At 52.8% G+C, this 26,903-nt stretch overlaps 1 protein-coding gene across 1 annotated transcript in view; it reads right to left on the bottom strand.

Annotated features, from left to right (window-relative positions):
• Positions 1 to 43: 43 nt before the first annotated feature.
• The window catches only part of PACS1 (phosphofurin acidic cluster sorting protein 1), a 178,288-nt gene continuing 151,428 nt past the window's right edge, over positions 44 to 26,903 (bottom strand). Inside the window, exons 8-24 of the mRNA XM_031015801.3 lie at positions 24,928 to 24,987; positions 23,942 to 24,102; positions 23,486 to 23,579; positions 17,195 to 17,275; positions 14,173 to 14,288; positions 13,896 to 14,031; positions 12,559 to 12,663; positions 11,769 to 11,875; positions 10,891 to 11,045; positions 10,588 to 10,698; positions 9,383 to 9,485; positions 8,826 to 8,868; positions 5,910 to 5,952; positions 5,479 to 5,614; positions 3,125 to 3,351; positions 1,748 to 1,867; positions 44 to 1,614 (exon numbers count right to left, since the gene is read on the bottom strand). Of these exons, the coding sequence (XP_030871661.1) occupies positions 1,499 to 1,614; positions 1,748 to 1,867; positions 3,125 to 3,351; positions 5,479 to 5,614; positions 5,910 to 5,952; positions 8,826 to 8,868; positions 9,383 to 9,485; positions 10,588 to 10,698; positions 10,891 to 11,045; positions 11,769 to 11,875; positions 12,559 to 12,663; positions 13,896 to 14,031; positions 14,173 to 14,288; positions 17,195 to 17,275; positions 23,486 to 23,579; positions 23,942 to 24,102; positions 24,928 to 24,987 (1,914 nt within the window). The 3' untranslated portion in view covers positions 44 to 1,498. The remainder of the gene's footprint in view (positions 1,615 to 1,747; positions 1,868 to 3,124; positions 3,352 to 5,478; positions 5,615 to 5,909; positions 5,953 to 8,825; positions 8,869 to 9,382; positions 9,486 to 10,587; positions 10,699 to 10,890; positions 11,046 to 11,768; positions 11,876 to 12,558; positions 12,664 to 13,895; positions 14,032 to 14,172; positions 14,289 to 17,194; positions 17,276 to 23,485; positions 23,580 to 23,941; positions 24,103 to 24,927; positions 24,988 to 26,903) is intronic.

Raw genomic sequence — 26,903 nt, 5'->3', positions numbered from 1 at the left:
GCAGCTCCTGTGGCACAGTGAGAGGGCATAGAAGCCCAAGGCAGTCGGTAAGAAATCACCAGTTTATTGAATGAAAAACCCAACATCAACTCAGTCCCTCCCACCCCCATCTCCTCTCTCTGGCTCAGGAGACGCTCAGGACAGCAGGGCTGAGCCCTGGGAAGGGCTGGAGGAGAGCTTGGGGGAGGTATGGAGAACGAGAAAAACACTTTCAAAATGAAGTTCTGTGCAAAAACTTCTGGGAAGGAGTGAGAGGACAAGAGAAAAGCTCCAAAGGGGCTGTGGGGCGCAGATGGCCGGGCTGGGGGGTGTGGAGGGCTGGGCTGGGGCCCTGTGTCCTCAACCACTCCTGAGAACACGGACGGTCAGGACTGAGGGGCTCAGACCCCGGGTTGGTGAGAGGGAGGTGACAGGGAGGGAAGGAGCCTGCTGGAGGGAAACCTGGCTGGGAGGATGGGTCTGGGCCCAGGCCGGGGCCTAAGGAGGGGGAAGAACAGAGCAGGGAAAGGCAGAAAAACTGACACGGTGGGAGGAGGGAGATGAATGGGAGATGAAACAGAATGTCTGAGGGGCCACAGGCAGCATGTATGGTGGTGGGGGTCTGCCTCCCATCTCTCCAAGTCCAGGCAGAGCTGTGCTGGGTGAGGGGCTGGGAGGCAGAGGCAGGAGCATCATCAACAAGGGTGGAAGCCACGAAGACAGCGACCAGTGCACAGGGTGTGTCACATGGTACAACCAAGAGACTTGGCGTGCAAAGAACCAAAGAAACACTCAGGACACACACGACATCTGCAGGGAACCTGGGGGTGGTGAGGAAGTCGTGCACGGGTGGTGGGGGGAGACTGGGAGGCCCCTCTGTCCTAGAAACACTGTGTCACCATAGCAACAGGGTCCTGGAGGCGGGGGAGCTGCCTCCTGCCCCTGTGAGCTGTGAAGCAAGGGTCCTGTGGGCTCAGGGTGCCCCCTTACCCTCCCTTGGGAAGCTCTGGGGCAGGTGGAGAACCCCATAAGAGTTGAAAGTGGCCCTGGGTCCTGCTGGAGGCGGCAGAGTGGATCTGGCAGCTGCATCTTAGAGGACACCCTGGTGGCTGGAGGGGCCGGGGGAGGACTAGGCTCTCCTGCTGGGGACCAGGATTCCAGCTTTCTCATTTCCAGGAAGGAAACTGATACCACAAGGAAGAGGTTGGAAGTCGGGTGAAGGAAGGCCTGGGGGACTCAGTCCAGGGGACTATGGGCACCAGAAGGCAAAACCAACACGCCTTGGGAGCAGGAGGGAGAAGGGGAAAAGCGGGAACGAGGAGGGGCTGTGCAGGGGTGGGCTGGAGGGGAGGGGAGGGGAGGCGTCCCTGTGGCAGTGTCCTTCGGGACCTGGGCGAGTGAGAGGCAGACCCTGGTGCCAGGGAAGGGATGCTGGGCCCGGGCCTGCTGGCCTCCCCCTGCCCGCAGGCGGTGAGGCTGGTGGCAATGCCAGGAGGGAAAGTGGCTGGGAGACAGGGCCTCAGGTGGCCTTGCTGCCACTGAAGAGTCCCACTGGAAAGTGCTTGACATGGGTGGGCCACTGGGCTGCCAGCTGGAAGAACTTGATGTCACTCCACTCGACCCCATCGATGGACACTGGGGGTGACAGGAGAGGAGGGGTGACCAGACTGCTCAGGCCATCTCCCCAGGGCCCCTTGGGAAAGGCCATTGCCTGCCTCCCTCTCCAGTCCCTTTCTTGCCCTCCTCCCGGCCCTACCCGCCCTCGCACCTCTCAGCATAGTCTGCTGCTGCTTGGCTGAGCAGATGAGGCGGCTGATGCCTTCAATGACCTGGCTCTTAGAATCCACCTCCTTTTCTCGGGGTTTCTTGCTCAGGAAGATGGTGGGAACTGGAAAGCAAGCAAGGCCACCTGTGTCCCAGCCCCTGGGGAAGCCGCCACCCCTCTCCTCCCCAGCCCACTGTCCCCTTCTTCCTGTGGCGAGGGGAGGTGATCTGCAAACCAACCCCTCCTCCCTGGCACTGGGCTGTGGGTCAGGATCTTCAGGTTCCTGACTCAGTCCCAGCACTGGGCTGGTGACTTTGGCTAAGGTCCCACTTCTCCCCCTGGGGCTCGATATCTTCTCCTGTTCGGTGAAGACCTTGGTCCAGATGGTCTCTGAAGTCCTTTCCAGCTGGAACGTTCTAGGCAGCCTGTGGGGCAGGGGCCTGCCTCCCTATCAGGCGCATGCTCTATGCAGGAGCCAGTGCAGCATGAGTTTGTCCTCACGCTGTCCTGGGGATGCCGGGGAGTGCTCCCTGTTCCACTCCCACTCCAGAAAGGAAGCAAGGACAGGGAGGGCACTGCTGAGCAGGCAGCTGCCCCTTGCAAGTTTCTGTGCTGCAGGCTGTGGGTTTTGGCTGTGGGCCTGGCACAGCCCCATGCCTGACCCCCCAGGGGAACTCTGCAGAGGGGAGTCACACACAGAAATAGGCACAGCTGCTTTGCAGCACCCAAACAGGCGGGGTTGGGGTCATGCCAGTGCTGCAGGTGCACTACCAGTTGCGGGTCCCCAGCTGGCACCAACGGTGGCAGGTGCTGCCACAGCACTGGCCCAGCCATGGGGGTTCCTGCCTCACTCCCATGCACAGGAGCCGGGCCAGCTCCAACTCCCCTCCAGCTCCTTAAGCTACCCCTGCTATCCAGAATGGACTGTATGCCCCTTAATCCTGAAAACACAACCATGTCCTTTTGCTCATGAGGCCTCTTTGGAGCGGCCTCCAGGGCTGGGTGCAAGTGCTCTACTCCTGCGTCACAGGGACCTGGAGCTGTGATATAGAGAGGCCTCTCCCTGTCTGCAGTCCATCCTGGACAGCAGTGGCCAGAAAGGCCCCCTTCATTACACAGTGGCAGCTGCCTCAGCCCCTAAAGTACTGGAGCTCAGCAGAGAGTGACCAAGCGACTCTCTGCAGCCTCGGTTTCCTGCATGACAGAAGGAATGGCCTTGTCCCTCGAGGGGAGGTGGGACTGCCCCCTCTGCACCCCATGCCAGACCATGGGATGCTTCTTCATCCCAAATATCCCCAAAACAGATTTATTCCCAGGCCCTGAGAGACGAGACGGGAGGCCTGGTGGCCCATGGTCTTCCCCGGCCTTGGGGGTACTTACCTTTCTTGTTCTTTTCTTTGGTGACCACAGTCATGGCCATGGTGCCAGAAAGCTGGGCCTCCCCACTATGGGGCAGGCGGGACACCTGCACTGAGCGGAAGACACTCTTGAGGGTGTTCTTCGAGCTGGCATCCCTCTTGTCGCCTTCCCTCCTCCGCTCCCCGGGGTGGCCCAGCCAGTAGTCCACCTGGAGGCCAATCACGTCCCCATATGGGCTATTAGGGCTCCTGAGGAAAGGGAACAAAGAGGAGAGGTCAGCTCTGCCTTCAGCTCCCAGCTACATAGGCCTGATGGGGTAGGAGCCATGCCAGTCCCCGGGAGGGCAGGCTGAGGAAGGCTGCAGCTCTGTTCCCTCCAGCCACACAGAGCAGCTCATGTAGGAGAGGAGAATCAGGCTGATCTGAGAACAAAGCCGGGGAGAATAAAGGCCCAAGTCACGAAAAGGAAACCAAATAAAATCTTCACAGGATGACAAGCGCAGCAGAGAAGGAAGCTTTATGTAGGAAGAAAGTGTGTGTGTACATAAGTGCATGCGTGCACACACATATACACACATATAACACACACACACACACACACACCCAGCAGGCAAAGCCTGGGCCAAACTGAGCCTCGAGCTGGAGAGAAGGCCTGAGCCCGGCAGAAGCCCCTGCGGGCCGCTCCGGTGCAGCCTCAGGACAGCGGCTGGTGCCGCCCGACCTGCAGCTTTCTCCTTTTCATGGCACTCTTAGCTCAGCGATAATTTTAGCTCCCGGGAGAAGGGCTGGTGTGTCTTGAAAGGAGGTGTCAGACACAATAGGTACACAGGCTAGGAAAGTCATCTGACTTTTCTCTTTCTGCCTCATTTTGGAGGTTCCATTAAAAAACAAGATTAACTTGGAAGGGAAAGGAGGTGGAGGAAACGGTTGGTGCCAAGGCTCCCCAAACCCATGCTGGACAGAAACCCTTCCGCTGTGGGGTGAGATGAGAGAAAATGCCTCCAGGAGGCCAGGAACCTGAGGTCCCCAGGGCAGAACTTGGCTGCGTGGGTACTTCCTCCTTTCCTCTACTGTTCCCTCCAGAAGACCCTGGAGGGAAGTGCCCCGAGGAGCAGAGGCTGAGGGAGACCAGGGACTGGGATTCTAGCTCCGGGGCAGGCCTCGTGCCACCCAACACATTACTGGCACTTTGGGGGAAGCCACCGGCCAATGCCATCCTCGCTGTTGCTACAAGGAAAGGGAAGAGGCGAAGGCGGAAGGCAGCGAAATGGGGGAAGGGAAGGCAGGCTGCTCCTTCCCAGCGCTGACCACGCCTGCTCTCCTCACCTCAGCCTTCTTGTCAGGAGCCCACCCCTCCACCCTCTCTCTGCCCCCTGCTGCTGGACCCTTGATCTAAACTGTAAATACTTGAGATCCTAAAGACACGGCCTCCTGCTATATCACTGCTTCCAGTGGTCTGAGAGATTCAGCCTGAACCCGAGCTCCGCTGCTTGCTCCCGCGCCGGCTCCAGCTCTAGCGCCTCAGCAGGGCCGCCTCACTGTGCCAGGCACTGACACTCATGTTCTTTTTCTCTTCTTTTTTAGAGACGTGGATTGTTTCCTTTGGAGAGGCCCTCTGTCACCAAAGGAGATAATCCACGTCCCTAAAAAAGAAGAAAAAAGGAAGACACTAGAAAGAACAGCCCAATCCACGTCACTACATGGCCCAGGCCTAGCTTTGAACTCCTGGGCTCAAGCGATCCTCCGGCCTTGGCCTCCGGAGTGGCTGGAACTACAGGATGAGGCCTGGTTTCCACGTTCTTATGTAACCTGCTCCACAGTCCTGCAAGGTGGCCACTTCACCTCTTTTCATTAGATGAAATTGAAGTTCAGTAACTTGTCTAAGCTAAGGCAGTGCAGAGACAAGACAGAACCACTCAAACCCACGTGTGTTTTATTTCCCAAGTGCCATGCTCTTTCTACCACCTGGGAGGTCCCATACCAAGACACTTGCACAGCACTTTACAGGCCTCTCTGCCAACATTGTCTCATTCAACCCAATACTGTGAAACAGGGCAGAAAGTGTCCTCCCATGACCAGGCCGGCTAGTGATATGTCTCTGAATTCTAACTTTAGTGTTTTGGGTTTTTCTTTTGAGAGACAGGGTCTTGCTGTCACACAGGCTACAGTGCAGTGGCGCAGTCATGGCTCACTGCAGCCTCAAATTCCTGGGCTCAATCAATCCTCCTGCCTCAGCCTGAGTAGCTAGGACCACAGGTGTGCACTACCACGCCCGGCTTCCTGTGGCTACCTTCTAAGCCCATGCGCCTGTCACTGGAATCAGCCGGGTGGGCCTGATGGAGGGCATGGCAGGACAGGTACGGGCAGGAGCCTTACCCCACGATGGCCAGGGCGCTGCTCATAGATGGGGAGGAGGGAGGGGTGGCCGTGGCGTCTCGGCTCAGGCCCGAGCTGGAGGGTGGTGACGTGGAGGGCACAGTAAGGCTGACCACAGGAGAATCGTCCCCATCGCCTGTCAGGGGACAAACAACAAACACAGTTGGCCAGAGGAAGCTATCCCTGACTTGGTGGTGACAAGGAGCCGGGGTTCCCCCCATCCCGTGGCCTGCTTTCCTCCTTTGGCCCCAGGCTCCTTCCACCTCCCCCAGCCACCACCGCAGCAGGGGAGTGAGGGCGCCCACAGGCTTCCTGCTCAAGCTCTGACTTCCCTCAGGGCATCCAGAGCTTAACTTCTGGCCTGCTGGACTAGAGGGAAGACAGGGAGGGCACCAGCCTCACTCCACAGAACAAGGGAGCCCCAGGCTCACCTGCTGTGGAGGGAGAGTCTTCAACCAGACCCACCTTCACCACCTGCAAGGAGAGAAGAGGCACTCATTAGATCCTCCTGTTAAAGCAGGCATGTTCTGATCCAACCAGAAACAGATGGGTGGCACAAGAGCCATCACTACACATTATTTTATTGTCGGCTTTAAAATCTTTGCAAATCTGGGCCGGGCGTGGTGGCTCACGCCTGTAATCCCAGCACTTTGGGAGGCTGAGATAGGAGAATCGCTTGAACCCGGGAGGCGGAGGTTTCAGTGAGCTGAGATGGCGCCACTGCACTCCAGCCTGGGCGACAGAGCGAGACTCCATCTCAAAATAAATAAATACATCAAATAAATAAGTAAATAAAAAAATCTTTGCAAATCTGGAGCCCAGCTGTAGAAACAAACAAACAAAAAACAACAAAACCTAGTTGCAACAATGAGGTGGGGCATGCGAGACTTTGCAGCTCTTCTCTGGGGATAAAGCGCTGAAGGCAGGAACCACTGTGATGTCCTGATGTTGTTTCTCTAAGGTCCTATGGGCAGAGGGCCTAGGAAGATGGCTCTGTCTCTGCCAGGTGGGAGAGTATAAAGCCAAGTGGACGTGCTAAGGTGTGGACACCAGCCTTCTCCTCTCTGGTCTTCCTGGAATCTGGAAGTGTACTGAATGGGGGTGGGGGGATTCTTTAGGAATTTTCAATTCTCCATAGAGAATTCTGGAAAGGACAGCCTGGGCCCTCCAGTGGCTAGAAAAGAACATAGCCACAGACTAGGTGAGCATCCAGGCTGTGGTCTGAAGTGACAGGTAAAGTCCTGGGCCCTATCACCTGGGCCCAGGCCCAGGCAAAGAGGCAGCTGGGCTGGGAGTCCAGAGGGCTGGACCCTGATGGGGCGAAATCTACTGCACAGGCCTGCAGGTGGTTGCCTGGAGGCTGCCGCGACAGCAAAGCTGTGTTTGCTGAAGTCTGTCCCGATTCTCTATGCGCCCTTCTTTTGATTCCCAGAGAGGAACAAATTGCCACTCTGGGGCTTCCTGGATACAACTCCCCTTCTCTCCTTGTTCGCCTGGCATTTGGTGAGGTTGCTAGCTCTTTTGGTTTTTAATTTGTTTTAAATTTGTTATCTCTCTCTCTCTCTCTCTCGGTTGCGAGGCCTGAGTGAGCAGCAACTCACAGCTCCACGAAGATGTGTCAAACCACCAGCCACAGCTATGGGCCATGGTCTTGGGGCCTGTAATGTGGTTATGGGAGCAGCCCAGGGGCTAACCGGGGACTGGCTAGACTGCAGGACAGGAGGCTCTGCAAGGCAGGAGAAAGGGCTGCTGGATTTCCCCAGCTCAGGTATCTCCTGAGATCACTCAAGACACCCACATCTTGGATGCGCAGAGAGCAAGGAGAGCAGGGAGCTAGGCCCCCTCATCTACATGAGCCCCTCCCTGTCTAGAAGCTACGAGGGAGCCTCAAGGAAATTACAAAAAAAGATACAAGCTGGTGGGGCACGGTGGCTCACGCCTGTAATCCCAGCACTTTGGGAGGCTGAGGCAGGTGGATCTCTTGAGTCCAAGAGTTTGAGACCAGCCTGGGCACCATGGCGAAATGCCATCTCAGCAGAAAAATACAAAAATTAGCCGGGCGTGCCGTGCACAGTGGCTCAAGCCTGTAATCCCAGCACTTTGGGAGGCCAAGGCAGCCGGATCACGAGGTCAAGAGATCGAGACCATCCTGGCCAACATGGTGAAACCCCGTCTCTACTAAAAATACAAAAATTAGCTGGGTGTGGTGGCACGTGCCTGTAATCCCAGCTACTCGGGAGGCTGAGGCAGGAGAATCACTTGAACCTGGGAGGCGGAGGTTGCAGTGAGTCGAGATCGTGCCACTGCACTCCCGCCTGGCAACAGAGTGAGACTCTGTCTCAAAAAAAAAAAAAAAAAAATTAGCCAGGTGTGGTGGCATGTACCTATGGTCCCAGCTACTCAGGAGGCTGAGGCAGGAGGATCACTTGAACCCAGGAGGCAGAGGTTGCAGTGAGCTGAGATTGTGCCATTGCACTCCAGCATGGGCAACAGAGTCAGACTCCATCTCATAAAAAAATAAAAATAAAAAAAGATAGAAGCTGGTTTGGAAGGGAAATGCAAAGCTCTTGTAAGTGGAAATCGGAGTTTTCAGTCCTGCTCCGGTGCCGTGCTCTGGCCTCTGGCAGGACTGCACAGCTCCCCCAGACCCCTCCCTAGGTCAGGCTGAGCCTGTGGCCCAGCTGCTGATGAACAGACAGCCAGCAATGTGCCTGCCATGAGACATCCACGGGGTTCTTCCTTGACTTTCAAAGTTTACTAGTATAGAGATTTCTCCTTGGTTAAATAGAAAAGGAAAGAAGAAAGCCTTCCTCTCAGTGGCCTATCCAACCATGAAGACAGAAGTATCTGTTTTCAGACTTTTCTGAATGCTGCCTTCCACTACTACCAAAGCAGCTCCCTTTCCCGTGAGCCATGTCTGGACATCACTCCCCGGGCGAAGGCAGCGAGGTCAGGGCCTGGTGTAATAAACAGGAGACACCAGTGATGGACCCAGGAACAGTTCGTGATTTGGAAAAGGCGGACACTAAAAGGGACAGCCCAATCCACATCCCGGCCCAGGGTTTCTCCACCTCTGCACTACTGACACTTGGGGCCAAGCCATTCTCTGCTGCGGGACCTCCTGTGCACTGGAGGATGACCAGCGGCATCCCTGGCCTCCACCCACTGGGTACCCCCCGTATAACAACCAAACACGTCTCCAGACACTGCCAGGTAGTCCCTGGAGGCAAAATCTCCAGTGTCTGAAGAACCACTGTTCTAGATGAATCTTTTGTTTTCCTGTGTAAGGGGGAACAGGAAGACCAGGAGAACAGGTGGGGTGCCAAGCAGAGGGAGTCAGTACTCACGCCAATGAAGGGAATAAACTTCTGATAGGAGTCTTCATCAGGGCTGTTGGGAGACACAGGAGAGCTTCATAGTTAGTAGGAGAGACAGGGAGGAGTGCTGGGGAATTGGCCTTTCCTATCTCACTGTGGCTGCAGCAGAGTCCAGGATGCTGGGCTGCCTCTGCCCATCACATCCTGGGGCGGCATGGGGAAGTTCTGGGACTTGCTGTGCATGTGGAGCTCACAAAATGAGGGCAAATGACCTGATCATGCAAGCTACGCTCCCTGCTTCCCACGTCTGAGTTCCAGCTACAAGGATGGGCTGCTTTATACTGAAGGGCAGGAAAGGAAACTGATGAACTCAGGCTCCTATGGGTGGGAGGCCCTGGGCAAGGAAGGAGTGCTGGGGAGGTGGTGGTAAAAACCACTCATATCCTTTTGGGTTCCTATGAAGGAATATAGCATGTGGAGAAGGAATATAGCATGTGGAGAAGGAAAATGTGAAAAAGCAAGGAAGACTCAAGACTCCTCTAACCCACCCAACCTATTTTTAAGAAACCCCTCAAAGTCAAACTTACAACTTATGCCGGCAAGTCAGCATGGCTTCGGCCACGGGAAGCTGGTGTGTCGTGGCTGCCCCGTTGACGTACTGCATCACCCGCCCTGCCACGTCCAGTTGCTCTGCAGAAAAGCCAAGAGATCACTAACTGCCTACTGACTTCAGCTGGCAAACCTGCAGACCCTCTCGGAGAGGGCTCCCTTCCTGAGACCCGTCAGACTCTAGGAGTTGAGTGAAGGATGGGGCTCTACGGTCCTTCTGGTTTGAAGGAATCATGAGCCCAAGGATGGTCCTCTCCCTTCCAATCTTTGCAGTTCCTCAAAGCCCTGCTCTTTCTTGGGCCATGCACACCCTTCTTCTCATGTCCACTTGCTCCTGCCTGTCGTTGCACATACCCATCTGGTGGCCTGGAGGAGCCTCACCCCACAGACTTTTGCCATCACCTCCTTCTCAGTTGCGCCAGGCCCTCACCACCTCTCAGCCTGGAAGAGCTCAACCTCATTCTGATCCCTGCCACCTTTATTTTTTTATTTTTATTTTATTTTATTTTTGAGACAGAGTTTCACTCTGCTGCCCCAGCTGGAGTGCAGTGGCGTGATCACACTGCAGCCTCAACCTTCTGGTCTCAAGCAATTCTCCCACCTCAGCCTCCCGAGTAGCTGGGACTACAGGTGCACACCACCATACCCAGCTAATTTTTGTATTTTTGTAGAGACAGGGTCTTGCTATGTTGCCCAGGCTGGTCTTGAACTCCTGGGTTCAAGTGATCCACCCACCTTGGCCTCCTAAAGTGCTGGGATTACAGGTGTGAGCCACCGTGCCCTTGACCTCTGCCACCTTTATTTGATATTCAAGAAAGCACCTGGTTGGTGGGGTGCTGTTCATTTATCAAGTGACTGCTTTGTCACTTGACTGCTATTCTCTGCTCCTTGTATTTCATCTCTACAACTAGAGATGCCCTGGCCACTATGCCAGCATGGCCCTTGTTCCTTCCAGATGAACAGGAGCAGAGCAAATAGCAGAGGATGAAAACTGGCAACGTGGAGGGGCTGTGCACAGTGAGCCTCCGCTTAATAAACACTTATGGAAAAATGAATGGACAGAGTGACCGGAAAGGTGAGAGCTGCAGGGAGGAAAGCAGCATGACCTCAGCCTCCTTCTGCAGCCAGGCTGGCACCTGTGGACCCCAGGGGTGGGAGTTAGCTCCTTACACGGGGCCATTACCTGACACTGGTGGCTCCGAGCGACTGAACAGATCTCTCCAACCAGAATCCAGGAAGGAACTACTGTATTTACTGTCGACTGACCCCAAGTATTTGGCCACAGGGTGAGAACCTGGTAGATGGAAAACCAGAGGTGGTGAATTCGTCAGGAGATGAGACAGTGTGGGAGCAGCTGTCCCTGGCCACGGCCTTGGTCTCCTTGACTGTCCCTTCCTAGGCCCCAACCCCACCGTCCTGTTCCAGATGAGGCATCTGTCTATGGAACCCTCATGCCCGATGCCCTCCTGGTGCCTCCCGTCTTTACCGAGGGGGATGATGAGGAAGCGCATGTAGCCAAGCCAGTCGGAGGTCTTGTTGGCCAGGGACTTGACAAAGAACCTGAGGATGGAGCTCAGGTAGCTCTGGCCTCCCACAGCAGCCACCTTCACTGGCCTCGGCATGGAAGAGTTGCAGTTGCAGCTGGGGAGGAAGGGGAGCGTCATAGCAGTGCCCAGGGGGTGCCAGGATCCTGCCCGGGGGAGGCCCAGAGCTGACTTTCTGTGATCTCAACAACCCACAGGGGAAAGAAAAGCAAACCAATCCACAAAATAAAACAGAGAGGATCATACAGGGAATAAGCCACAGTGCTTTCACAACCAAGAGAAAAATCCAGGGTCAGAGGGCATTGCCCATGAAGCAGACGGAACAGCTGAGGCTAATGTAGGACTCGGCAGTGTGCCTGGGATGCCCGCAGGGTGTGTGCCCCCAGGCCTGGAATCCATAGTTCTCTTTCACAAGGGCAAGGGACTTGGGCCTTTTAAGAAGGCCCTGAGGGTAGGGGAAGCACTGACTCTTGAGTGTCTAGCAGCATGTTGCAGATGGAAGGAATAAAAGATCTTTTTAAAACCAGTGTGTCCTCTCCTTCATCATGGGTTTAAGAGGATAAAGCAAGTCAAGGCATGGCAGGGGTCCAGGCAGGGAGGCAGGGAGCACAGGAATTGATATTTCCACCCCCGATCCTCTGGGGTCTGCGGGGGCCTCGAGCCCTACAGCCTGCTGCTGCCACCCCCCTAAACATATGCCCCTCTGCAAATTCTTGGTCTGATGAGGCCAGGAGGGTCTATCATTGCTTAGAAGTCAGGGTTGGAAGATGAGGTCAGAGGGAATCTCTAAGGGCAGGAGAAGGGAGGCCAGAGCCCTTACTAGCGCTGGATCCGGGTGAGCAGGGCGGACAGCACGGCCTGGACCTCCACGGTGGAGCAGGTGCACACCACAGGCTTCCGCTGGTCCTGGAGCAGCTCAGCCACGTACTGGGATAGGGAGGGAGGAGAGCAGGGACATAGGTGAGAACACATCACTCCTTCACAAGGGCCAAGAGGCAAGTGAGACCCAGACCGAGCTGCAGGGCCCCTGTCCTCTGCAGTTCAGACCGAAGCTGGGCAAAGGCAGCCAGGTCTCCGGACTGCCAGTAAGGAGAGGGTGGGGCCGACCCACGAGACACGCAGAGTGTGAGAGATGGGAAGCCTTAGGGGGTTTCACATGCTAGGATACTCCAGGTGTCCCCGGCACCAGTGTCTAAGCCAGGTGGACAGCGGTGAGGGAGCAGGCAAGGATCCTCTGCCCTGCTGACCTGCCTTCATGGGGCAGCCCTGGAGGTTACAGCCAGGTGCTTCTCTACGGGCCTCTGTTCCACTATGCTGCCTGACGCATGTGGCGCCCTGGAGGAATTACTGTTGCTTTTTGTTTGTTTGTTTTTTAACGTATGAGGAAGCTGAGGTAGAGCAAACTTAGTGATTTAAGATCCCGCAAGTTGGACAATGACAGAAGTTGGACTAGAACTCAGAGTTCTGGGCTCAGTTCAGAGCAGGTGGGGGCTGATGGAGGGGTGAGTTTCCCACCTCCCCACGCAATAGCATGGAGGCCACACTGACAATGCAACCGGGCATTGCCTGCCCTCCAGGACCCCACATGGCCTCGCAGTTTCAGCACTTACCTGGCCCTGCCAGTCAGTGGTGTTCACCAGGATGACATTTTCTGGGAGGGCTGCATCTGACACCAGGATCTGATTGAGCTGGTCATACACCACCTTTCTTGGAATCTGCAGGAACAAAAGAAAGTGTCTCTTGTTAGGGAGTCCCCGGGGAGCCTGAGGACAGGGCTGCTGGACTGGTGCATGGGGAGTCTCTGGAGCAGGGGTGTTAGACAGAACAGATACGAGGACTTTGGGAGGGAGACTCAAGTCTCCCACTGGCCAGACCACAATGGAAAGGAGGAGAAAGAAGCAGCAAAGTGAGTCCTTAGAGGACACATGGAGATGAGAAACAAAGCCACAGCGGTTGTCCTGCCAGGGCAGGTGGAGAGGATGGAGGTGCAGCAAGCCTCGCGGATGGGAAATGGTGTGAGTGGCAGGAGGGTCAGCAGCGTAAGAACCAGGAAGGGAGAGGCAGAGGGTGGCCAGCAGGTGCTCAGAGAAACAGAAACGAGGGCAGTGGGGAGAGAAATAATGAGAGTGGCAGCGAGTGCTGTGTGGGTACCTGCTGTCTGAGGGAACAAAAGGTATTTCAGGAACAGTGATTAACAAGAAGGACAATACCTCACCCCAGGCACTGGGCTATTCTAGTCTCAAGTTCATTTTCAGCCATGTAATAGCATGGAGCTCAGGAGGCCACACTGACAATGCACTTGATAAGCTATCAGGGGAATGAACAGGCTGGCTGTTTAACCCTAGCAGAACTGGAACTGTGTAAGGTGTGCCGGGAAAATCCCTGTCCCAGATCTCTGACACCACAGGCCTTCAAAAGGAGAACACAATTCCTGAGGCCCAGTTCTTCTGACTTCTTCTCCAGCCCACTCTCAGGTCCTTCCATTGAAACAGTTTAATATTGTTGGCTTCCCGGCTTGAAAGCACGATGACCGACCACAGCAATACTCAGGTTGGGAGCTCGGGTCAGGATGTCCCATGAGATCCAGAGGCTGCTGTCCTCTGCAACAGCGGATTCACGGCACAATCTCCAGACTGACGTCTGATGGAGGCAGAGACACCGGTGGTGTGGAATCGACACTCGCAGCCGTGGCAGGCCAGGACCACACAGCGTTTTTGGCTCCCCTGCCTGCGCCCTAGAGGTCAGTGTGGAAGCCAGTTCCACACTGGCAGTAAGCAAGGAATATAGGAGACCTCTCTAATTTAGTCTTTCTTCAAGAGTTTTTGTTCAGAGCATTTCCAAGTATTCCTCTTCTCTCCAACTAACTGTCCAAGGAAGCCAACAAAACAGAGCCTGAAGTTCGGGGAATCTCAGAGGGTCCTGGTGTTTTGGGGGCACCCAGAAGTACCTGCGTGCTGTGGCCCAGATCTGGGGAGCGCTCGCTGTCGGAACTGTTGGTCCTCTCACTTAGGGGCTTGGAGAGCTGCCGCTCCTTCAGGGGCGTGCTCCTCTTCTGCCGGGGTGTGTGCACCCCCTCCACTTTGCTGCCAGGGAGGTGGAAAAAGGCTGGTGAAATAGCCCCTCCAACCCCAAAGCTGCTGCCAGCCCCGCTTTCCCTCAGCCCCGAAGCCCATGCTAAGCACAGCTGCAGGCTGTACCCCCTGCTTCCTTTCCATCTGCAGTACCTGGGGGAGGCAGAGCCCTGGAGATCCGTTTTACTGGACTTCATGGGAGTTTTGACTTTCTCCGGCACAACCAGACTCGTGCTGGCATCTCCAAACATGTCCTGGTCAGTGATTTCCTACCACGGAGGAGAGGAAACAGTGAAGATGACCTCCCACTCAGTGACCACCCAGGAGCCTCCTTGGACTGGCCAGGCCCCATCACCATCCTGAGGAGAGAGTTACTCATTCTCTTTTCCCGAAAGCAAGTGTTCCTAAAGCTCCTGCCTCAGCCGAAGGAAAATCGCCACTGTTCACAGGTGACTGAGTACACCCCGTGTGGGCACCATATGCTGCAATCCAGTAAATATCCAGTTACAAACGACCTGCTGGCACAAGAAGAGTGGACTGATGATCTGCTGTCTCCAGGAGTGAAGAGGGGACCCCTAGATGCATCTCCCTGGTACCCTGACCGGACCTTATCTGGTCTAGAAGAGCAGGGAGGGCCATAGCCCCATTCCTTACCTTGGCCAAAGCCACCTGCATCTCCGTTGAGATTCTCCCTTCCTTCCTCATCCCCAAGCCACCGCTGTGTGTCCCCGCTCTGGCCACACTCTCACATCCACCCTCTCTATCCCACCTTCTGAGCCCAGGCCTTTGCCTTTCCTCAGATCACTTTTTTTTTTTTTGAGATGGACTTTCGCTCTTATTGCCTAGGTTGGAGCGCAGTGGCACAATCTTGGCGCAACCCTGGCTCACCGCAACCTCCGCCTCCCAAGTTCAAGCAATTCTCCTGCTTCAGCCTCCCGACTAGCTGGGATTACAAGCATGTGCCATCATGCCTGGCTAATTTTGTATTTCTTTTTTAGTAGAGACGGGGTTTCTCCATGTTGGTCAGGCAGGTCTCGAATTCCCGACATCCTTTTTTATTTATTTTATTTACTTATTTTATTTATTTATTTATTTTTGAGACGGAGTCTTGCTCTGTCGCCCAGGCTGGAGTGCAGTGGCGCAATCTCGGCTCACTGCAAGCTCCGCCTCCTGGGTTCATGCCATTCTCCTGCCTCAGCCTCCCGAGTTGCTGGGACTACAGGCGCCCACCACCACGCCCGGCTTATTTTTAGTAGAGACGTGTTAGCCAGGATGGTCTCGATCTCCTGACCTCGTGATCCGCCCACCTCGGCCTCCCAAAGTGCTGGGATTACAGGTGTGAACCACCGCCCCCAGCCTAATTCCTGACATCCTTTTAAATTTTTTTTAGACAGGGTCTTGCTCTCTTGCACAGCCTGGAGTGCAGTGGCATGGTCTCAGCTCACTGCAGCCTTGAACTCCTGGGCTCAAGTGGTTATCTTACCTCAGCCTTCCAAGTACAGATGCATTTCAGCATGCCTGGCTAATTTTTTTGTATTACTATTTTTTTTTTTTTTTTGTAGAGACGGGTTTTTCCATGTTGCCCGGGCTGGTCTTGAATCCCCAGGCTCAAACAATATGCCTGCCTCAGCCTCCCAAAAGTACTGGGATTACAGGTGTGAGCCACCACACCTGGACAAGTCTGATTCTTTAGTGGGGCCTCTGAGGCCCACCATGACCCAGCCTGGGCCACCTTTCTAAATTAATCTCCCGTGCCTCCTCCCTGGGCCCACTACCTCCCTAACAATCCAGCCCTCAGGGAGGACTCTGCTACCGATACAGGCCGCACACCTGCCTACTTCCCTGACTCTGCCTGGTCTTTATGTTTTCAAAATGTTTACTGAGGGCATAACTTCTATAAAGTAAGAAGCACAAATCTAGAATAGTCAACTTTAATTTTTATGCAAATATGTCCCTAGGTGACCATTAACCAGATCAAGACAGAACGTTCCAGCACTCCTGAGGCCTCCCTATGCCCCTCCCTCTCCCCTGGGTAACAGGTATGCTGACGTCACCCTCATGGATTAGTTTTGCCTGTTTGTGAGTTTCACAGAACTGGAATCCTATGGTGTGCATTTTTTGGCATTCGGCTTCTTTTACTCACTCAACATTAAATTGCTGAGATTTGGCCAATCACTGAAGAGTTTTAATCAGGAAGTGACACAATTGGAATTTAATTTTGAAAAGGCCACACTGTACTTGCCACGTGCAGTACGGACTACGGTGGGGCCACAGTGGAAGTAGGATTATTCAGATTACTGGTGAACTAGAAAATGTAAGTTAGGGTAGTGAGTTTCAAATTAATCTTGAATCAAGCCTAAATACATAAGATCTTTAATGTAGTCTTATTTACTATAGAAAACATAAGGCTAAAATAATTCTTTCACAGATTCTAGTCAACTCCCAGCAGGTCCCACCGTGAGGCTCATCACTAGATGGCATTCTGTAAAGTTCTCTGCTCCTTCCCCACAAGGGTCCTGCCTCTGGTCCCACGGGATGAACTTTGATGTAACCTGCATAGCCCAGCTCAGATGTCGCTTCTCCAGTTTGCATCCCCTGTACCTCCCTGGGCCGGAGGTACAGGGGATGCAAACTGTGGCTCACTCATGTTTGCATCTTCAGTGCCCAGCACAAGCAGGTGCACAGTAAATGTTTGTGCAATTCGACCTGTAAAAAAACTGGGCATCCCAACCAACTCAATTCCACTTCATCGGGGCTTAGGCCTGCACTCCTGGGCAGCTCCAGCGTCTCTTAGAACACGGACCAGTACCAGTCAGAGACTGAATGTTGTGGGTTGCCTGGCCACGGAAACAGCAACATCCAATGAGGAAGGGATGATTTTCCAGGGAGAACGCTGGTGACAGATGGTAAGAAGTTTCCCCAACTAGCATTTGGTCAGCTCTTATTAAAGGGCAGAATGAGGACATTTCTGGTATACTAAGTTTGAGAGCAACCTGGTGTCTACACCAGGTAGTAGGTTGCATTCCACGGGTAAGGATTTCAGGAGAAAGAGAGTGCAGGACATTCATAAGCCTGCAGATTCAGGTGAAATTTCTATGGTGGTCCTGAGGGTCCTTCTGCCGTTATTTCTAAAGGGACAAACACTATTTGAAACAGGAAACTGACCCATACATACCAGAGTGTCTGTTTCAGTCAAGCTGTCATCTTGGTTTTTAATCCAAGTAGATTTAATTTTTTCTAGAGCAGCCAATTCCATCTGCAAAAATTATAAGAATTAGTTATCACTGATCCAAATAACTACCACTTTAATTTGTTTTACTAGGTCCCTATGAAGCTTAAAATACTTTCATTTAATCTCAAACCTCATAAAATCTTCAGGGCTTTTTTCTTATGTGGGCCGGGGAGGCGGGTACATTTCTGTGAAAACCAGGTTTTGGAGGGATCAGTTATCTTTGTCATCAAGTCAATAACACGGAGATTCAGAACCCAGAAATTCTGACTCCACGAGATGTCACTAGGCAAGAGAAGCTCAAAATTTAGATGGCTTTGCTATTGCATCCATGAAGTCTTTGACCCTGGATCCAGTGAATACACTTGCCCAGGAAGGACATAGAAGGGAGGCCTCCTTTGCTTGCCAGAGAAAGGAGTATGCTAGGTTCAGGTCTTTGATTTTGAGACTAAAGACATCCATGGTAGCCAAATGCTTTTTGCTTGGTGGGAACATCCAGAAAACCCTCTAACAGGATATACTAAGCAGAAAGACACCCAATGTTAAGCCATTTAGGTGTAAATTAATTCTCCATTTGTCCCCAACTCTTATTAGCATTTCTCATAAATATTAAAAATTTCCTTTGTAAATATAGACACATAACCAGATTTTCATATTTGTTAATATTGCTTCTTGCTGTGCAGACAGCAACTCAAAGTCACCAGCAGTGATGTGTGGGTTGTAGGTCTTAGATGCAGGGAAGGTACTGGCTTTAGTGAATCTTTTTGTTTCTTGTAGGGAACCATAGGAGGCAGAAAAATATAAATGATATCCCACTTCCTCCCAATGACTCAAAGTCCTTTCTCTGAGTCAATCATATAATACTGAGAAGCATCAGGCTAGTAAGTTCAGGGTCACCTGGTAAACTATGGAACAAGGATCACCACAGCAGGCTCCCTATGTCACACTCTAAACCAGGGTTCCTCCACCTTGGCACGATTGACATTTGGGGCTGGCTCATTCTTATTGTGGGGGCCTGTCCTGTGTACTGTGGGATGTCTGGCAGCATCCCTGGCCTCTACTCACTAGGTGCTGGTAGTGGCAACTCTCCACTCCCTAATTTGTGACAAACAAAAATGTCTCCAATCATTGCCATATGTCTGGGAGGCAAAATCATCCCCAGTTGAGAACCCCTGCTCCAGGCCATTTGCAGGACTAACTCAGCATGCCTGAGCCAGACTCTGGGACCCCAGATCTTCAGATGGTTTGGCTTGTGTAATGGCTCACAGCCACAGAACAGGTTGCTTCCAGATTGCAGAGCTAGCTCATTTACACCTTGTCTATATGATCAGCCAATGTTGTTGTTGCTGTTGTTTTTTTGAGACTGAATCTCACTCTATTGCCCAGGCTGGGGTGTAGTGGTGCAATCTTGGCTCACTGCAACCTCTGCCTCCCGGGTTCAAGTGATTTTCCTGCCTCAGCTTCCTGATTAGCTGGGATTACAAGCGTCTGCCACCATGCCTGCCTAATTTTTGTATTTTTGGTAGAGACAGCTTTTACCATGTTGATTGACCAGGCTGGTCTTGAACTCCTGACCTCAAGTGATCCACCTGCCTCAGCCTCCCAAAGTGCTGGGATTACAGGTGTGAGCCACCACGCCCAGCCTCGGCCAACATTAATAGAATCTAGAATCATGGAAAAGCTCTGGTTAGACCTGAGACTAAAGATAATTTCACTCCATTTTCTATCTCAATATGACAAATTAATTAAACGTGTTTTAAAGAGAATGAACTGGGTGATAACACAGGTCTGCTGGGAGGTTTTGAAGTAGCACGCCTTGTTGTTAAGCCCTATGACAGCTACAGCATTGCTTCCATGTCAAAGCTGCAACATTTAGTAAGATCTTTATTCCTCCCAGCTTTATTAAGCTATAATTGACAAATAAAAATTGTATATATTTACAGTATACAACATGTTTTGATGTATGGATACACTGTGAAATGATTAAATCAAGGTAATTAGCATATCCATCTCCTGATAATATCTTTAACTTGGATTGGGCTTAGAGGACACCTGCTGGCTATTTACTGGCTCTTCCAGATGTCCCAGACAATCCTCCTGGGGACAAATTCCCAATTTCACCACATTTCTGTTCCTGCTTCTATAAACACTAAAGGGCTTTTTCCCCCAAAAGATGTTGGAACACCAGCAGGACTCCAGCTGTGTCTGACCAAGTGTTTGGCATGGGATATGGATGAGGCATCACTAGAGGTCCCAGAAGTCTGCACCACTGTACTCATGGACAATGTCAGCTGCTGAAGGGTAAGAGTGTAGGCCCGTGTCAGAGAGAAGGGGGCAAGAGTGGGTAATGTGTAGGCTATCATTTCATGAAGGACTAGGCTCTAATGCCACTATTTATAGTGCTGTGGAAATAGCGACTTAGCAGCAGGCAGTCCTGGCTGGAAGTCCGCATCTGTGGCTGCCCTAACTGAAGCACTGTCAGGGCTCATTGTTATCAGCTTGGAGAACCAAATTATGTTGCCATTGTGTGCTCAAGCCTTGGGAAGATTCAACAACTGGAATAATTTGTATCAGCAGAAATTCTTTCTGGTTCTAGCGATAAACTGAATCCTCTAAAATGTGGGGAACAAAAAGCAAGATTAAGAAAAATAAATAACAGTGCTAGGAAACCAGGGAAGAGAGGACACAAGTTGAGGTGGTGTGTGCACACCTGCCTACATGTGCACAATCTCGTGGTTTTTCCTAATCCATTCAGAAGTTCTCCATTTAAGAGCACAGTCTTGTTCTGCTGTTCCCAAAGCGCCTTTCATACCAAAGGATTCCAAAGTTTCACACCCACATCCAGACATATGGGGCTCTTCAAAATAGAAATATCAGCACAGAACCAGCAAAGTGAGTCTGAAACGTGGCCAAGGGAACCGGAATTTGAAGGACTCACTAAAAAGACATCTAGATTCTATCAATTTTAGGAGTCCACAACTGAAATGGCACTAAGGAATTATAATAATAAAAGCAATAGTAGTCGGTGAGCAATGAGCAGTGCTCCGTGTGCAGTAAGTCAATCAGGCACACCCCCCCACGTGGCAGTCTGATGTGCATGATCCTGTTCCATCTCCTCACTACCTTGGGAGGCACGAGCTTTAACATGTACCTTGTAGACGAGGAAGCAAAGGCGTGGTAATATGCCCAAGATCACACAGTCAGTGGAGTGGTGGAGTCAAGACTCAAACTCAGAAGCTCTACCCTGTCCCAAATGTGTTTTTGCCCTGACAGGGGCCCTTAGGCCATCATATTATAAAGGCTGACACTCACCTGGCTTTTTTTTTTTTTTTTTTTGAGATGGAGTCTTGCTCTGTTACCCAGGCTGGAGTGCAGTGGCGGGATCTTGGCTCAATGCAACCTCTGCTTCCCAGGTTTAAGCAATTCTCTGCCTCAGCCTCGCGAGTAGCTGGGATTACAGGTGTGCACCACCATGCCTGGCTAATTTTGTATTTTTAGTAGAAACAGGGTTTTGCCATGTTGGCCAGGCTGGTCTCAAACTCCTGACCTCAAGTGGTCCACCCACCTCGGCCTCCCAAAGTGCTGGGATTACAGGTTTGAGCCACCGTGTCCGCCCTCAATTGGCTTTTGAGCCAAATGGGCTCCTATACCGACACCACAACCCTACAGATGAGGCACCGAGGCTCAGAGTGTCTAAGTAATTTTTTCTGTAAGTTTTATAAGTCAGGTAACTAACATTTATTGAACATCCACAGTGTTAGGTGTTCTGCTTACTGCTTTTGGGGCACTGTCTCAGTTAGTAATTTAGTTACATTTTGTTATATTAGGGCACTTGCTCTACATTCCTGGAACACTAAGAGTCCTCCCTCAGCCAGCTCCCAGGTGTCTTTCTAGAGTCATCCCATATAGTTAAGAGGGAATTTGGCTCTCATGGCCAGGGGTAGGGTTTGCCCATGTGGATGCTGTCAATTCAGCAGGGCCATTCAGCAGTTCCATGTGAGGAAAAGCATCTCCAAGCCACATCCTAAACACTAATACCAAAGAAAGTGAGGTGGCTGGGTACACACTGCACTCCAGCCTGGGGAGTACAGCAAGACCCTATCTCAAAAAAAAAAAAAATAGGCCGGGCACAGCGGCTCAAGCCTCTAATCCCAGCACTTTGGGAAGCTGAGGCGGGTGGATCACCTGAGGTCAGGAGTTTGACACCAGCTTGGCCAACATGGAGAAACCCCATCTCTACTAAAAATACAAAAATTAGCCGGGTGTGGGTGGCACGTGCCTGCAGTCCCAGCTACTCGGGAGGCTGAGGCAGGAGAATCGCTGGCACCCAGGAGGTGAAAGTTGCAGTGAGCCGAGATCGCTCCATTGCACTCCTGCCTGGGCGATAAGAGCGAAACTCCGACTCCAATAAAAACAAAAAATAAATTTAGAAAGAGTTTTTTTTTTTTGTAAAGCGAGGTCTCCTCAGTTCTTGGATCCCCATGAACCCGGCCTGGAACGGCGTCTAGGGTGCAGGGTCTGCAAGGGCAGGCCTGGGGTTTCTCCCAGGGAGGAGTCTGGGCTGCAGTTTCCCACGCATTGCCTCACTAACGTCACGTGGGGCGCTGTCCTAAGCAGGAAGAGCGGTGAGCTGGGAGAGAGCCCCACCTGGTGGCAACAGGCAGAAGGGCAGCCAGGGGATGCCCCAAGAGAAGGTGGTTTCCAGGACAGGCACCTGCCCTTTCAGACCCGTGCTTTTCAGCGGTAGAGGCCTCTCCTGTTTCCTATCATCTCCGCACAATTACTACCGATCTGCAGGGCGAGTTTGGTATTCCCCCTGGTGAACCATGACTAGGCTTCATCTGCCAGTAAAGCAGGTGAACAGGAGGACTTAAAAGGATTTGTTTCTTTGATCTACAGAAAAGACACTGGGCTTTGGAGGGCAAATCCTAAGCTGGGCACTCACATCGCGACAACACTCACTTGCCTTCCATTGTAAACGAAGGAAGAGCAGCTTCCTAGGGCCTGAGGTCACTTCAGGCTCACACCCACCCCTGCCTGTGATCTGCTGAAGGAGCAGGGCCTTTCTAGGAGGGGCGGAGCAAGGCCCAGGTCGTGGCTCCGGGTGCTACAGTACATGCCCCCTTTTCCCCTTGCTCACCAGGAAAAATGGAAACCTCTTGACTAAATTATAAATTTTCTCGGGGCACTGCTCCCCTCTATGGATTCTTGGCCCAATAAAGCCTACTAGGGCCTCCTGAGCACGTCTCAGTGGCTCCCCTCCTCTCCATACCTGCTCCTTCCCCAGTCTGGTGCAGGGCCACTCACCACTGGCCAAACGCCCACTCCATGCCACACTCTCAGCTACCACAGAACAGACACGAAGGGAGAGGTTTTTGTTTGTTGAGATAAGGTCTTGTTCTGTCACCTAGGCTGGAGAGCAGTGGTGCGATCACAGCTCACTGCAGCCTCTGCCTCCTGGGCTCAAGGGATCCTCCTGCCTCAGCCTCCCAAGTAGCTGGGTCTACAGACGTGCACCACCATGCCTGGCTAACTTTTGCATTTTTCGTAGAGATGGGCTTTCACCATGTTGCTCAGGCTGGTTTCGAACTCCTAGGCTCAAGTGATCCACCCGCCCTGGCCTCCCAAAGAGGTGGGATTATAGACATGAGTCACCACGCCCAGCAGAGGGGGAGATTGTATGTGTTCTGAGAGGGAAGGCTCTGGGCCATGGCAGAAACAGACCAAAAGGAACAACCCAGCCTGACACAGCAATGACCCCAAAGAGCTAAGCTCCTAGCCAGACTGAGGGGAGGAAAACTGAGGCTGCAACAAGATGAGGCCATTTTCTTTTTTTTTTTTTGAGGGAATCTCGCTCTGTCGCCAGGCTGGAGTGCAGTGGCTCAATCTTGGCTCACTGCAACCTCCGCCTCCCGGCTTCAAGTGATTCTCCTGCCTCATCCTCCTGAGTAGCTGGGACTACAGGTGCACACCATCACGCCCAGGTAATTTTTGTATTTTTAGTAGAGATGGGGTGTCACCATGTTGGCCAGGATGCTCTCGATCTCTTGACCTCATCATCTGCCCGACTCCACCTCCCAAAGTGCCAGGATTACAGTCGTGATCCACCGTGCCCAGCCAATGGGGCCACTTTTCTAAGGTCACAACATGAGCCCTGATCAGAGATGCAGAGGGCCGGAGCATTGAGCCCTGACATGCCACGGTCCCACCCCGCCCCGCAGTCGCGGTCGCGCTCACAGGGCTGGTGGTGTCTTTTCCGAGGCTGCCTTTGCTGTTGAGGCTGCCAATCTCCGTCTGGGAGCTGGACTGCGACATCCCCTCAAAGAAAGGCCTGTGGTGAAGAGCACAGCCAGGGTCAGTGCTGCCAGGGCTCAGAACAGCACGCTGGGAGAGCTGAGTGGAGCTGGCATTCAGGGTGGGTCAACAAGCTATGGGTGTCCAGAACGCCTGGTGAGCAGGGAAGTGCAGGGTGAAGAGGAGGGGTGGGTCGGGAGAGGGGGTACTTCCTGAGAGTCCTACAGGACTTCTGTCAGTGAGAGGCAAAACAGTGACCTTCTCCAAGAGAGCCAGAGGTTCAGAAAGGATGAAGGACCAAGATTCTCTGGTAATAGAGGGGACAGCGAGGGAGGGGTCAGGAGACTGCTATGGCCAGGAAGGAGAGTCTGGAGGCCAGCTACAAAGAGGGGGGCTCACTTGAGCTTGGGCTTTGGCGTGCTGAGGATGCTTTCTGTCTCCTCCATCTCAGGGCCACTGTCGCTGGGGTTGTACATCTCCAGACTGTCATACAATTCATCCAAGTCCTCTTCCACCTCCCGGATCTGCTCACGGGACACATGCTCCAGCCCAAAGCCCACCTGCAGGGAAAAAAGAGTCTCTGAATTTAGGGTCATCCCTATTAATAATTTTGGTTGATGAGCAGCTCCTTTCTCCTGGGCCACCCTTACAGTCCTGCTTAAGGGACACGCCAGAGCTTCACACTGGCTGGAGTAACCTTCACATCATTTCCATGATCCAGCCTGAGGGCGGGGACATGGTGAAGCCACCTTCCCCCCAGTTCCTGCCACCGCTCCACACTGTGAAGCTGTGCCAGGAGGGACAGCTGAGGAATCCCGAGGCCCATCGCCCATGTGGGCTCTTCCTACCCTCCTTATAGCCCACAGGAAGAAGAAGCAATCGCTCTAACAATTTTCATCTTTATCCCTCTGTTAGCCCACTGAGAGGCCTGTGGAAATGGGCCCCTCCCGGAGCCCAGGGAAAAGACTGCTTCTCTCTCAGCGGCCCATTCCTGGTTATTCCAGGGCTGACCAACAAGGACATTTCCACCTCACAAGCTGCTGCTCACTGATGTTCCCGTGGGATAAGAGGGAAAATTAAGTGACAACCGCAGCAGCATCCGCCGGGTCTGTCCCTGTATCGCATGCCAGAGGCCTGGGCATCACCAAGGGTCAGGCGTAGCTGTGCTGCCCTGCGTTGTGTGCACAGCCTCTTTCTCTCCTCTGCTCGCTTAAGTCCTTCTTAGCCACCCTCTCCCTTAGGGCTCTACCAGGTATGCCACGGGGAGCAGGAATATTAATCCTGGAATCCTGACTCTCGGCGGCAATACAGAGTGTACTCCAGGGATGCTGGGTGAAACCCGGGGAATTCTACTCACCATTAACCTTGGGAGTAAGAGGCCATACCTCATCTGAAACTTTAAACCGCTTCAGGAGGGCCACAAACTTCTGTTTGATGTTAGGTTGCTGTAGGGACAAATCGCATGATAGTTCTCAGCAACGTCCACTTGGGGTCAATTCAAGTCAATAAACACCCACCAGAGCCCACTTTCATGACGAGCTGTGGGAAGACACGAAGACTGGAGGACTTGGTCTCTGCCCTTGGCACTCAAAGCCTGTCAGGAAGACAGGCCAAATTCCAGTGTAGCTCCTGGGCCTTGGGTGCAGCTGCGGGGAGAAGGAATGTCTATCCCCAGGTCCTCCACCCCCCTGTGCCCCAACACCTCCCAAATGTGGGTCTCCAGCTTATCTCTTTCTCTTGCCCTTTGGATTCACAGTGCCCACTGCTGACTCCTACCTGCACATGCACAGCGCGGGCACCTCAGCCTTACCACCTCCATGGTGGAACGCAGCGTCCTGTCTTCTCCTTGCACTCCAATCCTCTTACTGATGTCGCCAACACACCTGAACCCACATCTACGCCTGGAGTCTCTCCTTCTCGTTCTCCCTGCAGGCCCATTCTAGCTACCCCAGATCCTCCCTTTTCCATCTGTGACACCACTGTTTCCAGTCAGGCCTTTCTCCTCGCCTCTCTGGGATCATAGCAACAGCCTTCAGCTGACATCTCATACCCTGCCCGCCTGTTTCTGGTCTTTCTCCCTCCACAACCCACAGTGGTCCTTCCGAGTGCAAACCTGCTCATGCTACCCTCCCACTAGAAGTCTTCATTGGCCTCCACTACTTGAACAGAGCTCAGCAGTCAGGCCTGTACGTGTCCGAAGCCTGGGTCTGCCTGTTTCTAGCCTTATCTCTCTGTTTGACCCTTCACACCCCATAGTCAAGTGGAAACTCACTGCTTTGAGTTCCTGGGGAAAAACTGCATGCTGTTGTACTGGGCCTTTTTTTTTTTTTTTTTTTTTTAAAGATGGAGTCTTGCTCTGTCGCCAGGCTGCAGTGCAGTGGGGTGATCTCGGATCACCGCAACCTCTGCCTCCCTGGTTCAAGTGACTCTCCTGCCTCAGCCTCCTGAGTAGCTGGGATTACAGGCACGTGCCACCACACCAAGCTAATTTTTGTATTTTTAGTAGAGACGGGGTTTCACCATGTTGGCCAGGACGGTCTCGATCTCCTGACCTTGTGATGCACCTGTCTCGGCCTCCCAAAGTGCTGGGATTACAGGCGTGAGCCACAGCACTGTACTGGGTCTTTATATAGGGTATTTTCTGCCTTGAATAAAAATTTTCCCCAAATCCACTTGGTGAAGTTTTATTTTAAAAAACCCATCTCTCAGCATCTCATCTGGGAAGCTGTCCTGGCACTCCTGGGACAGGTTGCCACAGTCCCCTGGTGTCATTGCAAAGCTCTGTCTTATGGCACCTGTCCTACTGGGCTGTAATTATTTGTTGAAATGTGTGGTGTCACTAGACACTGTGCGCTTGATGGCATGGACTGGGCCCTATCTCTTTGTCTCTGGGCACGATGCTTAGCTTGTGGTTGTATGTACTTCCTGCCTGAATGACAGACTCGCCATCTGGGGATGAAAACAATGAACTTGCGAGGCTGATAGGTCTTCAAAGAAAGGGCAGAAAGGGCATTCACAGCAGAGAAAAAAAGTCGAGCTCCCAGTGACAGAGCAGCATGAGACATGTTCAGAGAAGGTCAAGTACGTCTGTGTTCTTGGTGGGAGAGAAGAATGCGCATGCACAGAGGAGACAGGCACTAAGGGAGGTCACTGAGTCTCTGGGATAGAACTGGAAAGTGCCTGCAGCTTAAAAAAAAACACCTCTGGGGGAGTATACATTAGCAGGAGCACTGAACTCCGGTCGTGTGCCAGGGTCATGCCAAGGAAGAGACCCCACGTAGGAAGAGGTGACTTATGAAGCTCTGGGGGCACCCGTTGGGAAGAAAATAGGGCCGCTTTCTGGTTACAGAGCAGGAAAAAG

The sequence above is a fragment of the Gorilla gorilla genome, chromosome 9 (assembly GCF_029281585.2).
Source record: "Gorilla gorilla gorilla isolate KB3781 chromosome 9, NHGRI_mGorGor1-v2.1_pri, whole genome shotgun sequence".
Classification (NCBI taxonomy): domain Eukaryota; kingdom Metazoa; phylum Chordata; class Mammalia; order Primates; family Hominidae; genus Gorilla; species Gorilla gorilla.
Note: the sequence above shows the minus strand (reverse complement) of the source record. Positions and strands in the feature narration are given on the sequence as shown.